Source organism: Oreochromis niloticus, linkage group LG23 (assembly GCF_001858045.2).
Source record: "Oreochromis niloticus isolate F11D_XX linkage group LG23, O_niloticus_UMD_NMBU, whole genome shotgun sequence".
Lineage (NCBI taxonomy): Eukaryota > Metazoa > Chordata > Actinopteri > Cichliformes > Cichlidae > Oreochromis > Oreochromis niloticus.
This window is the reverse complement of record NC_031986.2, coordinates 16,518,274-16,532,156: the sequence shown is the minus strand read 5'-3', so window position 1 is coordinate 16,532,156 and position 13,883 is coordinate 16,518,274. Positions and strand designations below refer to the sequence as shown.

The 13,883-nt window shown below is 42.1% G+C and overlaps 2 protein-coding genes across 4 annotated transcripts in view; both read right to left on the bottom strand.

The window, feature by feature from the left end:
- nfkbiz (nuclear factor of kappa light polypeptide gene enhancer in B-cells inhibitor, zeta) overlaps positions 1-13,883 on the bottom strand; it is a 692,084-nt gene that overhangs the window by 308,196 nt on the left and 370,005 nt on the right. The window lies entirely within an intron of this gene.
- On the bottom strand, positions 6,140-10,733 carry LOC106096923 (OX-2 membrane glycoprotein). Its single transcript, XM_019356575.2, has 3 exons — positions 10,657-10,733; positions 9,748-10,086; positions 6,140-6,770 (listed from the first exon to the last, which is right to left on the bottom strand). The coding sequence occupies exons 1-3, from the start codon at positions 10,709-10,711 to the stop codon at positions 6,691-6,693; spliced, it is 474 nt and encodes a 157-aa protein (XP_019212120.1). The 5' UTR covers positions 10,712-10,733; the 3' UTR covers positions 6,140-6,690.

The following is a 13,883-nucleotide window of genomic DNA, read 5'->3' as shown; positions in this document are numbered from 1 at the left end:
GTCCAACCCTTCAGTTTTACTCCTCTAAATCTTTTTGAGGTCCACAGGGCCTTAAATCTGTTGGAATTAAATAAATCTGCAGGACCAGATCAACTTGATCCCTATTTTCTTAAGTTGGCTGCAGATTTTATAGCAGAACCACTAACTTACATTTTTAATCTTAGCCTCTCGAACAGTAAGATCCTTGTAATATGGAAATTTGCCTGTGTTCTTCCTTTGCTGAAAGGAGGTGATCCATCAGATCTTAACAACTACAGGCCCATATCTAAATTTTGTGTTCTAGCAAAAGTTCTAGAAACTAAAAGTTTTAGAAACTAAAACTAAATTACTTTTTTAGAAATCAATCCTGTTTCTCCCTCCAAGTGAGAAAACACTTGATTCATGCAACTTTTTTACCTTTTTTGGATTACGGTGAACTGCTTTTTATGAATGCACCTGCCCACTACCTAAAGAGGTTGGATATTGTCTACCAATGTGCTTTATGTTTTATTACTGGCTATGGAAATTGTGTATATCATTGTTCTTTGTATCCTTTGTTCTCACAATATCATACAATTGATTGTCCCAAAAATCAGAACAGAATTAGGGGAAAAGGCTTTTAAATATGCTGCCCCTGCTTCCTGGAATAATCTGCAGAAGGAACTGAAATTATCAGAATTGCTTACCTTGGGGGTGTTTAAGTCCATTTTAAAGGAATGAGAGAATAACTCTTTTTTTTCAATGTGATTGTTTTTAATGTTGCTCTTAATTGATCTATTATTGTATATTTTTCACATGTTCGTACGGGATATTGTATTTGATTTAAATGTTATGTAGTTGTGGTACATGTATTTTGACTTTTGTTGCCATGATGCCAGGTCTCTCTTCGAAATGAAATTTTTAATCTCAATGAGATATTTTACCTAGATGAAAAAAGGGACTAATAAAAAGCATCAGTGGTTCACAACAGAAAGATTTTTTTTAAATTTCCAGTCACATCATCAACAATACATTTGTTCAGCACTGCTCAAAATGCCGTCTTGTTGCTGCTTCTGATGAGAACATCAGGTTGTTGTTTTAGTGTTTTCTCTCAGACTTTCCTTCGTGTCTGACCTCACTGCCCTCTGCTGTGAGTAAAGATGCTTCAGTCCTTGAAATGAAAATAAAAAATTGTTTCACTAATAAAACCATTTTGATTAAATACTCTGAGTGATAGACAGAGGAGAGTGAGCAAAATGTTTAAATGTTTGTGGTTAGTGCTAGATTAGTCCTGAAAGTAAAGTGAAAGGGAACTATGGAGACATATTAGAAGAAATGAAATATGAAAATAAAAAAGGTGCTGAAGAAAGATTAACAGTGCAGAAAAACAGGATAAAGAATGACTTACTCCTGACTGTCTCTGGCATTAGTTTCAGGTGTCTCATTAATCTTGAAATTCCCATGTGAAAGCCTGAAAAATTTAAAAACAGTCAGACCTGCAAAAACATTTTTCAGGAGAAAATATTAAAATGGAGACCGTTTAACAAGATTACCTGTGCTGAGATTTCTTTCTATGATGGACAAAGATGACTGCAGAAACACAACTAAAGGCAACCAGCAACACAGAGGACAGAATGACTAAAATCCTGATTGCTTTTGAGAAAAATAGAGTAAAGAAGGAAAAATTAATTTAAACATCTATAAAATAACAGCCAGAAAAGGAAAACTTTCCTCAAAACATACAAATGTTAACTCACCTAAATTTCTGTGTTTAGATCCAGAGTTCTCATCTACACCTGGAAAAAGAAACAAACATTACGATCTTAATCTCCTAAGAGCCCGAACTCTTCAATGGCATGCATTTTTAATTTCTCTTTGACATTTGGGCTGATTGGCACCTGATGAATATAAAAACAAAGAATTACCAGATTTTTTTAACCTAATTTTTGTTCCTGAGAAAAATGAGATCCACATATGAGGATATTTGTTTAAAATTTCAATAGAAGTGGATATCAGGCCCTTGTAGAGCAAAATGTAGTATTTTGGTCTAGACAACCCAAAATGTGATGTCCACATATGTGGATGCCAGGTCCTAGGAGGTTAAAGTAATTATGAATTATAAATGGGCGACTTTAAAATATTTCCTCACCATCATCATCACCATCATCATCATCACCACCATCATCAGGAATCATCACCATCACCTCTCTGTGAGGAGCAGAGAGCACTCGTGCTGCACATCCCACCTGTGTGCTGTGTTTACGTGAACCTGAGAGCACAGCTGTAGTGGTGACAGTGAATGTAGCGTTGGTGTTGGACACACTGACAGTGTTGTACTGTGAGAAGTTGAGGTCTTGTTGTGAGACACTGAGTGTTACAGTGGGAGCAGGTCGACCAGTGGCTGAACAGGAAACAACCCACTCTTCAGTAGAGTTTGACTCTCTGACATCAACAACAGGTTCATGAAGCTCTGTGAAGGATCAGGAAATATTACAAGGACTATGTTGTCAAGAAGAAAGCAGCTTCTGACACATTTTACAGTATTTTCATTTGATTGATTCTGATCTGCTTCAGCATCACAGACTCGGAAGTCTTCCGGACTGCCGCTGACAACAACATCAACAATTATGCCGAGTATGTAACAGACTTTATTCACAAATGCATCAATGATGTTGTGCCGTGGGCTATTGTACAAACCTACCCCAACTGGAAGCCGTGGATTAACAGAGGGGTCCGTGCAGCACTCAGAGCGCAGACTGCAGCCTTTAAATCTGGAGACCCAGGTGAATACAAAACATCCCGGTATGCACTCAGGAAAGCAATAAAGATGGCCAAGGGACAGTACAAAGAAAAGGTGGAACTCTGCTACAGCAACTCCAACACCAAGAACATGTGGAGTGGTCTGAAGACCATCAAAGACTACAAAGGAAACAGCGGCAGAGTGAGGGAGGTAACTGCTTCTCTACCGGATGAGCTAAACATCTTCTATGCACACTTTGATAAACATATATCTCAGGAGCTTTGGCCGGAAGAGGACAGTTGCCCTCTTCAGATATCTCAGGCAGTCGTGTGTAAATACTTCAGGAAAGTAGACAGCATTGTGGTTGTGTTTTCAAAGCATGTGCCCATGAGCTGGCAGATGTCTTCACAGACATTTTTTAACCTTTCCCTGCTGCAGTTTGCTGTCCCAAATTTTTTTAAGAGGACCACCATCATCCTTGTCCCTAAGAAAACTAATGTGAGCTGCCTAAATGACTATCACCCAGTAGCACTCACTCCCATTACCATGAAGTGCTTTGAGCACATAGTCAAAGCTCACATCACATCTTCACTCCCTGCTTCACTTGATCCGCTCCAGTTTGCCTACAGGCCTACAGATCTACAGACGACGCAAAAGCAGTTGCACTTCAGGCTGCCCTCTCTCACCTGGACCAGAAAAACACATATGTGTGGATGCTGTTCATAGACTATAGCTCTGCCTTCAACACCATCATACCATCCAGACTTGTCATGAAACTCCGTGACCTGAACATCAACTCGTCCCTGCAGCTGGATCCTGGAGTTCCTGACAGACAGACCTCAGGTGGTTCAGATTGGCAGCATCACCTCATCCACACTCACACTCAGCACAGGTGCCCCCCAGGGATGTGTGCTCAGCCCCCTGCTGTACACCCTGTTCACCCACGACTGTCCAGCAACACAGCTCCAACACCATCATCAAATTTGCAGATGACACCACCATCATCGGCTGCATTTCTGATGGAGATGAGACAGCATACAGGGCAGAGGAGAGAGCCCTGACATCATGGTGCCGCGACAACAACCTGCTGCTTAACATTAGCAAAACCATGGAGCTCATCGTGGATTACAGGAGACTGCAGAGAGGAGCCCACACCCCCATCCACATCGAAGGAGCCGAGGTGGAGAGAGTCAGCTGCTTCAGATTCCTGGGAATCAACATCAGCGAGGATCTGAGTTGGTCACACCATGTTGGTGTTATCACAAAAGCAGCAAGACAGCGGCTCTTCTTTCTGTGGCGCCTGAGAAGATTCGGCATGAACCCCAGAATACTTACAAACTTCTACAGATGCACCATTGAAAGTATTCTGACTGGCTGCATCACCACCTGGTACGGCAGCTGTAATGCTCTGGACCGCAAAGCTCTGCAGAGGGTGGTGAGATCAGCACAGCGCATCACTAGGACTGAACTGCCAGCCATGCAGGATCTCTATAGACAGCGCTGCATGAGGAAGACGCAGCGGATCCTCTCTGATCCCAGCCACCCCAGCCACAGATTTTTCACACTCCTGCCATCTGGCAGGCGGTTCAGGAGCATCCAGATGTGCACTACCAGACACAGAGACAGTTTTTACCCACAAGCCATGAGGCTTTTGAACTGATGTCACACAGCCCCTTGGGTACCAAAATATAAGGGTCCGCAAGGCTCCGGAAGCAGATGTTTTGTATAGAGACTGGAAAGAGCAAATACAAGGTTTATTGAATGCAAATGAGTCGGTAAAGTCTTTCACCTTAAGGCTGAGGGAGTTGTATTGCAGGCTACAGCAGCACAATCCTAATCATGCACCTACTGAAAAGAGCCTACAGGGACAGATGCTGTTGGGCCCGCGGGTGGGCCCGTTGTCACAAACTCCGTGAGCCTACGTGCATCACCATCCAGAAGAGGGATTTTGCAACAGTGCATCGGGAGGCGTTGCTTTTGGAGGAGGAACAGTTGGGACACCAGGGATTGCAAACCACGTGCTTGGCAGTGGGCGAGTCCAGGTGTGTTAAGCCACCATGTGAAAGAGATTGGAAAGAGACATTTAAAAAAGAAATTATGGAGGATGTCAGAAGTCAAATGAGAGGTCTTGTCAAAGATGTTGTTAATGAAATTAAACCTCTCCTGCCACAGCAAAGCCCAGCCAGCTCAGCTTTTAATAAACCAAGGTTTAAGCCAAAGTGTTCGGGGTATGCTAACAACTGGACCCGAGAGGGAGAACCCATTTGCCATCATTGCAAACAAGCTGGGCATATTGCTAGGTTCTGTCAAAGCACACTAGACTAGCAACCACCTTTAAACTAATAAACCCCACTGCTGAGGCCCAGGCGGTGGGGACAATGGACATGTTAAACAATCAGGGGGCCAGTACAGCTTTTGTGGGAGAATGTCCACTTATTGAGGTGTGTATGGGAGGAGTTAAGATGACTGGATTATTGGACACAGGCTCTCAGGTTACGTTGGTGCAGCAGCAGGTGATGGATCTCCATTTCCCCGAAGTGAACAAAACTGACACACCCCTGTTGTTCGCCTTAAAGGATGCAAATGGGCTTGAGATACCATACTCAGGCTATGCTGTTATGGATTTTGAGGTGGAAGGGGTGAGGGTACCAGAAAAAAGGGTAGTGGTTGTGAGAAATGACTGTTCCACACACCTTTTAATTATTGAATGTTATTAGTGCATGCTGGAATTATGTTTTTACCAAAGGCAAGTCTGCTTTTCACCCTCAAAGGCTAAAGTTCCGCAGAGCATGGAAAGAGGCGTTTGCTGTCTGTCAACAGATGGCTACCACCAAGACTGATGGCTTCCTGGGCTATGTTCGACCTGCTAGCCGCAGAGGAGTCCGGGTGCCCCTGAACTGTGAAGTTATGGTCTGGGGTCGGACATGCAGAGGTAAGGGTGGGACAGAACGCTTTGCACTAGTTGAAGCATTACCTGATGACGCTGTTTCACCATCAGGTGAAGTTCCCTGGACATCTCGTCGACCAACAAGGAGTAAGACCGGACCCTGAGAAAATCCAAGCTGTCCAGAACTGGCCTGTTCCCTCTACCACCCGTCAGGTCAGAGCCTTCCTTGGCCTGGGTGGTTATTACAGGCGATTCGTCCCAGGGTTTGCTAGGTTGGCTTGACCTTTAAATGCTTTGCTAGTTGGAATTTCTAGCAGGGCGAGCATGCAGGTCCAGTGGTCTGCTGAATGCCAGGAAGCCTTTGACGGTTTGAAACGTGCTCTTACTGAGCCCCCTATTCTGGCCTATGCAGATTTCGTGAACCCATTTGTACTTTATAGTGATGCCAGCAATCAAGGCTTAGGTGCCATGTTAGCTCAGGTGCAGGATGGCAAGGAAAGGGTGATTGCATATGCCAGCAGGAGCTTACAACCCACCAAGTGAAACGACAAAAACTATAGTTCCTTCAAACTGGAACTTTTAGCCCTAAAATGGGCAATTACTGAGAAGTTCAAGGACTACTTGACAGGTGCCAAGTTTGTTGTGTATACCGACAACAGTCCCATTGCCCACTTACAGAATGCTAGACTGGAGGCAACAGAGCAACGCTGGCGTTCTTTGACTTCGAGGTTAAGTACAGGGCTGCAAAAGAGACTGCTAATGGTGATGCTCTCTAGGTTCCCAACAGACTGTCAAACAGCCTACATAAACACCACAAGTGCTCCACCAAGTGATCCACAGGGGCTGTTGCTTCAGATAAATGACTGGAAGAGACACGGAACCCTCCCTGATGCACCAATGAGGAAATCTCTGCCTAGCCCAGTACAGAAGTTATTACATCAATGGAAAAGGCTGCAGTTCCGGGAGGGTACGCTGTGCAGAGAGGTAAGGGACCCTAACACTAATGAAACTTACCTTCAAATCCTATGTCCTGCAGAAAGACACAAGGAGGTGTGGAAGAAGTGTCATGAGGCAGCGGCCCATGCAGGGTTGGAAAAGACACTGTTCAGGATACACCACTTCTTTTATTGGCCCAGCATGGAAGATGAGGTGCGTAAATTCCAGCTAGGTTGTGCTCCGTGTAGCCTGCGAGATAGAGATAGAGATAGAGATAGGCCTAGAGCACCTTTGCATCCCATTATGGTGTCGTATTCCCTTAAGGTTGTGGCCCTGGACTTCCTTACACTGGGGAGGCCCACAGACAGGTATCAGAATATACTGGTGATGACTGATCTTTTCACACCGTACGCCTGGGTAGTTCCAAACGGCTCAGACTGTAGTGCATGCTTTATGAGCTCATGTGATTCCAACTTTTGGTGGCCCGGCCAGGCTACATTCAGATAGAGGTGCTAGTTTCGAGTCCACTCTGATGTACCAGTTATGTAAGTGCTACGGCATTACAAAAAGTAAGACCACCCCTTACCCCAAATGGTGGGGTTGAGAGGATGAACCAGACACTGCTGCATATGCTTCGATCCCTCAAGGCAGAGAGACAACAGAGGTGGCCAGAATATCTCCCAGAGCTTTTACAAGCATACAATAACACTGTCCATAGTGCCATAGGGTATGCACTGTCGTACCTGATGTTTGGGCGGCATGTTCAGACAGCCAGTGGATTTAAACCTAGGTGTTGAGCAGGAATCCCTATGCCATGACCTGGGAGGGTGGGTTAGGGACCATCACCAAAGATTGTCCTTTGCCTATGAGATAGCTAGGAAGAACATGATGGCAGCAGCCACCCAAAACAAGAGGGTTTATGTCCGAAGTGCGCGGGCCCTGCCATTGGTGCCAGGCGAGAGGGTTTGGATAAGGGACAGGAATAGGCAAGGACAAGGCAAGTTGCACCCAGGTTGGAGGTCTGAGCCGTATGTTGTAAGGGAAGAGGTTGGCAATACAGGTGTAGTGTATAAGGTGCATCTGGAGAAAGGGGAGGGGGAGAAGGTCCTCCATCGGAATGTACTAAAGTTGTGCATTACCCCTGTCGAAGACCACCACCCAGAGGTGGAGGGAGTCAGCCCTTAGGAAGAGATGGTAATTGAGCCCCCATTCTATGGTTTCATGCCCAACGCTCCAGCCCTGCAGCCTGAAGAGCTGTCAGAGCTGCGGCGCTCGACAAGGCATAATTTTGGCCAGCCACCCACCCGGTACAGATCGCTTGAATAATGTGACAGGGACTCTCAGAGGTAAAACATGGGGGATGTCACACAGTGGAAATTTTTGCTTTTGTGTTTTATGTTTTTTTGGATTATACTGTGTATTGGTACATAGAGTATTGATTTTATTTGCATGGTTTTATTTTGATATTTATATTTCATGTTTGTATTTTGTCAATGGAGAATTATACTTAGTAGTCAGTATAAACTTTTAATGATATAAGTTTGCATATGATAGAATACTGCATGATGACCTTTTGATGACTTAGACTGTTGTTCACTACAAGACTTGTTCTGTTCTCTTTTATCAGTTTTTTCCCACAGCGATAATAAGAGCTGAACAAGCAGTTTCACTCCCTACCAGGAGGAGGAGCCGCTTCCCCGCTCACACACACACACACGCACAACATTCCTCTGATATGAACAAACGTATTCACTGTTGTATTACCCTTGTATATAAATAACGACAAGAGCAAGACTAGAGCACGAATCACAGGGCCCCCACTCTCGTGTGAGCGCTCTGTGATCGCCCTTGCAAGTAAAAACTGCAGCGTGTGTGTTTCTCTGACTCTCAGCTGTAGAAGTGTCTTTTAGAATACATCTCTTGACAATTTTGATATTGATATTGCATGGTTTCCTGATATTTATATTGTATATTTTAGTGTGGTTGCACAATATTCTTTTAATCCACCGTGGACTAGGCCGATAATAGTAGGCACCTGTGGAGGTGGGGGCGTTCCCTGAACGGCCTATCAGCCGCCAAACTGACCTGTTAAAGGGGATGGTGAGCGCAGAGACAAGGGGGAATGAGACAAAGTGAGCTGGAGGAAAAGAAATGCGTGTAAGCCAGCATAACGAAAGACCTGCTGCCTGACTGGGGGGTGCCACGGGTCATTCAGCGACGGACCGGCCAGCGGAACACGGCAATATAGTCCCAATGGCAGGAATAGCGACAGTGGGAGGCGAAGCGTGGAGCTCCACAGCAGGGCAGGGGTGTGCCTCTGCCTGCATCTGTGAGTATCGCTTTCCCACTGTTTTGCGCTAGTTGCAGCTTTGCTGGGGGAGGGTTGCAGCGGTTGTGCCGAAAACACTGCTGGCCCGTGTTTGCTACGAGGGAGGCCGTGTTCAGGTGTGGAGTGTGGCTGGACTGTGAGGTGACGCGCCATCAGGAGGAGACCGGTCTGCGACAGGAGCCTCCTCATTGGTCTTCTGGCTGGCGTGATTTCCATCCCGGATGAGGAATTCCTCTCCTGTTTCTTTCAGGAAAGGACCATTTGCCCGAGCGTGGCTGGACTGTGGGATTGCGGGACTGTGGGGGGAATTTTAGTGTATGGGTGATATTGTAGCATTTTTTGGACAGTGTATATTTATTTCTGCCGGCAGGGTTTGTAGTGTATTGAGAACGTTCTTTTTATTGTATAGGGGTATTTTAAAATGGTATTTGTAATTCTGGTTTTGTCTTTTTCCACGGAAAAAGACTCTGTGCCCTGAGCACGGACCCACTCACTCCCCTTCTTCTTGGATGCGAACGGACTTTGTGGTGAAGATTTAGATCCACCAGTCTTGGCGGTTACATATACACACCATTACACACTCACTACAATTACAGGACTCTACACACTGTCATTTCAACTAATGCCACTTAAATGCTCATTGCACAAGTTTTGCACAAACTGTAAATACCAACTTTTCTTAAATTCTCTAAATATTTAATACTTTTCTCTTTTTTTCCCTCTCTATCATTATTATTACTTCTATTTTCTGTTATTTTCTTCTTAATTTAACTGCACACTCATGTAAAGCTGAGGAGCATGAGCCAAAGAATTTCATTATAGGTAAATGTGGCTACACTGTTTATCTGTACATGACAATAAAACTTGAATCTGTTGGAATAAGGTAAAAGTTCTCACCATAGACATCAAGGCAGGTTCTACCAGTGAAGGCACCTTCAGGATAAGTGTTAAACAGACAGCGGTAGCATCCTTCATCCTGCTCCGTCACATTCCTGATGACTATGGAGCAGTTCTGTAGTCCAGTATGTTTAAACTCAACTTTATCTGCAAAGATATCATTCACTCTCTGACCAAAGTACTTGTTGTAGGTGGCAACATTTGTCTCTCCACCAGCTGAGATTTTCTGCCATGTGACCTGAAGGACGTCTTTAGTCTCCAAGAGCTGACAGCTGAATTCAGCATCTTCTCCCACTGCTGCCAGCACAGTCTGCTGTGTTTGGATCACTGCTGCTAGAGCTGCACAAAACATAGACATGTGAGACTTGACCTTCGAGTGTGTGTCTGCTTATCAGTGATCAAACCTGTTGGCATCTTACTGTACAGTTTTTCATAATCGCTAAAATATCTTTCTTAAAAAATGTTTGACAATTTTCTCAAAAACAGTAAACCATTAGAGTCCAGATTATGGAAGTGATAGAGTCACTTTATCCTTTTTCTGTCATTCAGAAAAAAGAACAACACGTACAGTAAATGTTTGGTCTAAATGTACTTTGTCTCAAAAGACTTTGATGCCTCATTCGTCATTTTATATTTCAATTCTTAGTTGTAGTATGAAAATGGACAGTGTCAGATGTTGTTATCTAACATAAAAAGCATGACTCAATTAAACATTTTTATTTTACAAGATATACAATACTCATACTGTACCAAGAATCTTCTGATTGATGAAGATGTTAATGGTTACTAGCAGATATAATAATATTGCATAGTTCTGTCTCTCCCTCCAGTTCATATGTAAATAGAATACCTTCATCACTTCAGAGAAAAACGTTAAAAACAAAACGGAGAATACTGAACAGAGCTTACCTTTAGAACAGAACATTAGAAGAGAAAATAAATATATGATCGCACTATTGGCCATGCTGTAAAGAGACCAACACGAGCTGTTTCTCAGCCTGTGTAGAAACAAAATAAATTAAAGTGTTTTTCAGGTGAGGGTGGGGGGGTTCCACGTAGTGGGTTTTTGTTGTTGGGGTTTTTTTTTTTTTTTTGCCCACGTGCAGTATTGACTCATCTTCTTCTTCTTTTTTTAACCATATCAGAAAGTTTATTTATCCAGAGGAGAGACTGATGAAAATAATTCAGTCAGTAGTGAACATTATCATTAGGGGTTCATTAACAAAAAAAAAGTATTGATCATGTTGACAGTCAAGTCCAAATTATGTCATGCATACAATGCCTTGCAACTGCAATTACAACATTGTCTTACAATGTTATCTTTAAAAGGAATTCATTTAGCTGTATGACCTATTTTAGTGTCTAAGAACAATTCCGAAATCATATTCACAGATTTCAATGTAATATGCCGATTTGGGGGTAGACCCTTTAGTTATGAAATGTGAGGTAAAAGCTCAGTCATGTTGACTAGAATTTTCCAGTTAAATAAGCTAAAATAATTATTGTAAATGGGTGCAGTCTATCAAATGATCAAGTAGTTAAAGTAGCATTATTCAACAGAGACACTGGAAAATCATTGTGCCACTCCATAAACCCTCTCCATCCCCCTCTTTCTCTGCTTTTGTGCTGCCCCCCCCCCACAAAATGAAATGTACTAATGAAACATAATTTACAAAATAATAAAAGGCAAAAAGTGATCTGTGTCTATTTATGGAAATATTAAAACTGAATAACATAATTTTGACTTACCGTCACTGTAAAATCGAATTTCCCAGAACTTAAAAAAATATGTAAACTCGTTTCCGCGAGAAAAAAAAAGTCAGTTAAGATAACTTATTCATCTTATTAGTATTTGAGCCGTAAACAAACACTGAAGCCCAATTCGATCAGAATAGGAATAGAAATTATAACAAACTAAAATAATGAAGAGCAGGGTGCAGCCCTCCTCTCGTCCCATGACAGATGGAATATCCGGGGGATGAATAAGAACACAAAACATTTTCCGTCAGACCGTGACTGATCCGAGAAATGAATTTATAACTGTGTCATGTGGCTGAATTTGTATCGATTTTGTTTTCTTGTAATGCTGGCCACAAGTGGCCACTTAAAGTCAGCTGACTGACTGACTTGCATTTTTTTTTTCGCTTGCACTCTTAATACTGGAATATTTCAGTCAGCTGGGGCCCATTATTGGACATCACGCCTACAGAGACTCCGTCATGTCAGTTCTTTTTCTGTTATTTCCCCTGCAGCAGGTCTGAGTCACTCTCTCTCACACACACACTATCACTCGTGCTTCGCGGATTTAGTCAGAAATTCCTTGCTCAGTTTAGTCTAGATTACCAGAACTAGTTTTGCGTGAAACCGGAGACTCGTACAAGTTGCCTCCAGATTGGAAAGATCGAGGACTGATGTCTCCTGACATCCAAATACTTGCGCAGACTGACGATCTCTTTCTGTTGTCAAATTGCAGTCAAAGGTTTGATTTAAATCAGACTAGTTTGCCTTTTTTGGTCATCAGTACTGACATGTTGTAATAGTATTTTGAAAATAGCTAAATCCATTTCGGTTATTATGTTTCATTATTTTATTTTAAAATATATCATTTTTAAGATCATTACTGGTTTTAGTTTAAACCAAACCACTCAACTGGACTTAGCTACATTCTAGACCGTACTTCCGGAATGCAGTAGCTAGCGAGCTGATTGGGGACCGTAACAGCAAATCAGAATTCAAGACGCATCCAAGTCTGTGATTGGTTGGTTTTGTGGCACACTTATAACTGTGTAGAGAGTTCAATGCGCATGGAGCAGAAATGTTGTGAGCGCGAACAACACACTGAGAGGAGGGCCACAGGTGTATGTCAGCACACAGAGAGGAGATCTGAGCAAGAGTAAACGCCAGCAACTGAGCAAGAGGGGCTGTTATTGTGTGTGTATATGGATAATAGCAAACACTGAAATAGACCAAGTACAAGGGCCTGATATCTAGGACATTATACCGCCAGTGTTCTATCAAATGTCCTCTTGTGTGGATCTCATTTTTCTCAGAACCAAAAATCAGGTAAAAAAAAAAAGTGTGTGTGTGTGTGTGTGTGTGTGTGTGTGTGTGTGTGTGTATGTATGTATGTATGTATGTATGTATGTATGTATATATATATATATATATATATATATATATATATATATATATATATATATATATATATATATATATATATATATATATATATATATATATATATATATATATATATATATATATATATATATATATATATATTAGTAATTATTTGTTTTTACATTCATCAGGTCCCAATCAACCCAAATAGCAAAGAGAGGTCTTAGGAGGTTAAGCTGCTATCACTTAGTTTATATAAATTCCTGCTGATGAGTTAATGCGTATTTTTTGAAGTAGCCACGGAAAACATGCATAAGAAAAGCCTTTTGTGAATTTAATATTTAATAAAAAAAAATATTTCAAAAAAGAATTAATATTGCTGTCATTTCATTTTCAATCGATAAATAAGTTATTTAAAAGTTTAATTAATTAAAACTTCAAGCCGAAGTCTAGCAACCAGGAAATAATCTGTATCCATTACAAAAGTTTTTTTAAAGGAATATTATACCTGTTAACATATCTATATTTATTTATTAAATGTTACGAATTCTGAATTTTCAAAGTTTTCCCATAAATCAACTACGGATTCCAAATTTTTATATCGCTTTAGAATTCGATCGTAACGAACAACTTTATGATTAAACAGCATAACATAAAATTACGACTCCTTCCATCCTGAAAAATTCAAATAAGGTGCCAATAAATACTTAGTAACAGATGGGAACTTGTCAAGTTCTAAAACACAATTTATTAGTCAAGAACGGGAAAGAATCGCTGCTACAATAGGCATATAAAAATGGAGGGATAAAATAATTCAGTGCCCCAAAGGGATAAAACACACGGTCCAAGGCCAGGGCCAGCTATGCCAAAACTCCGCCACACTTCACAGTGTGATAACCTCTCCAGGTAACAACAGTTTTCCTCCAAGACCCGCCATCCTATAGGCTGGCAATCATCCGGGCCTCGGCGAGAGACAGAAAATATCATTGCGGTTTTTGCAGTGTGGGCTGTAAGAA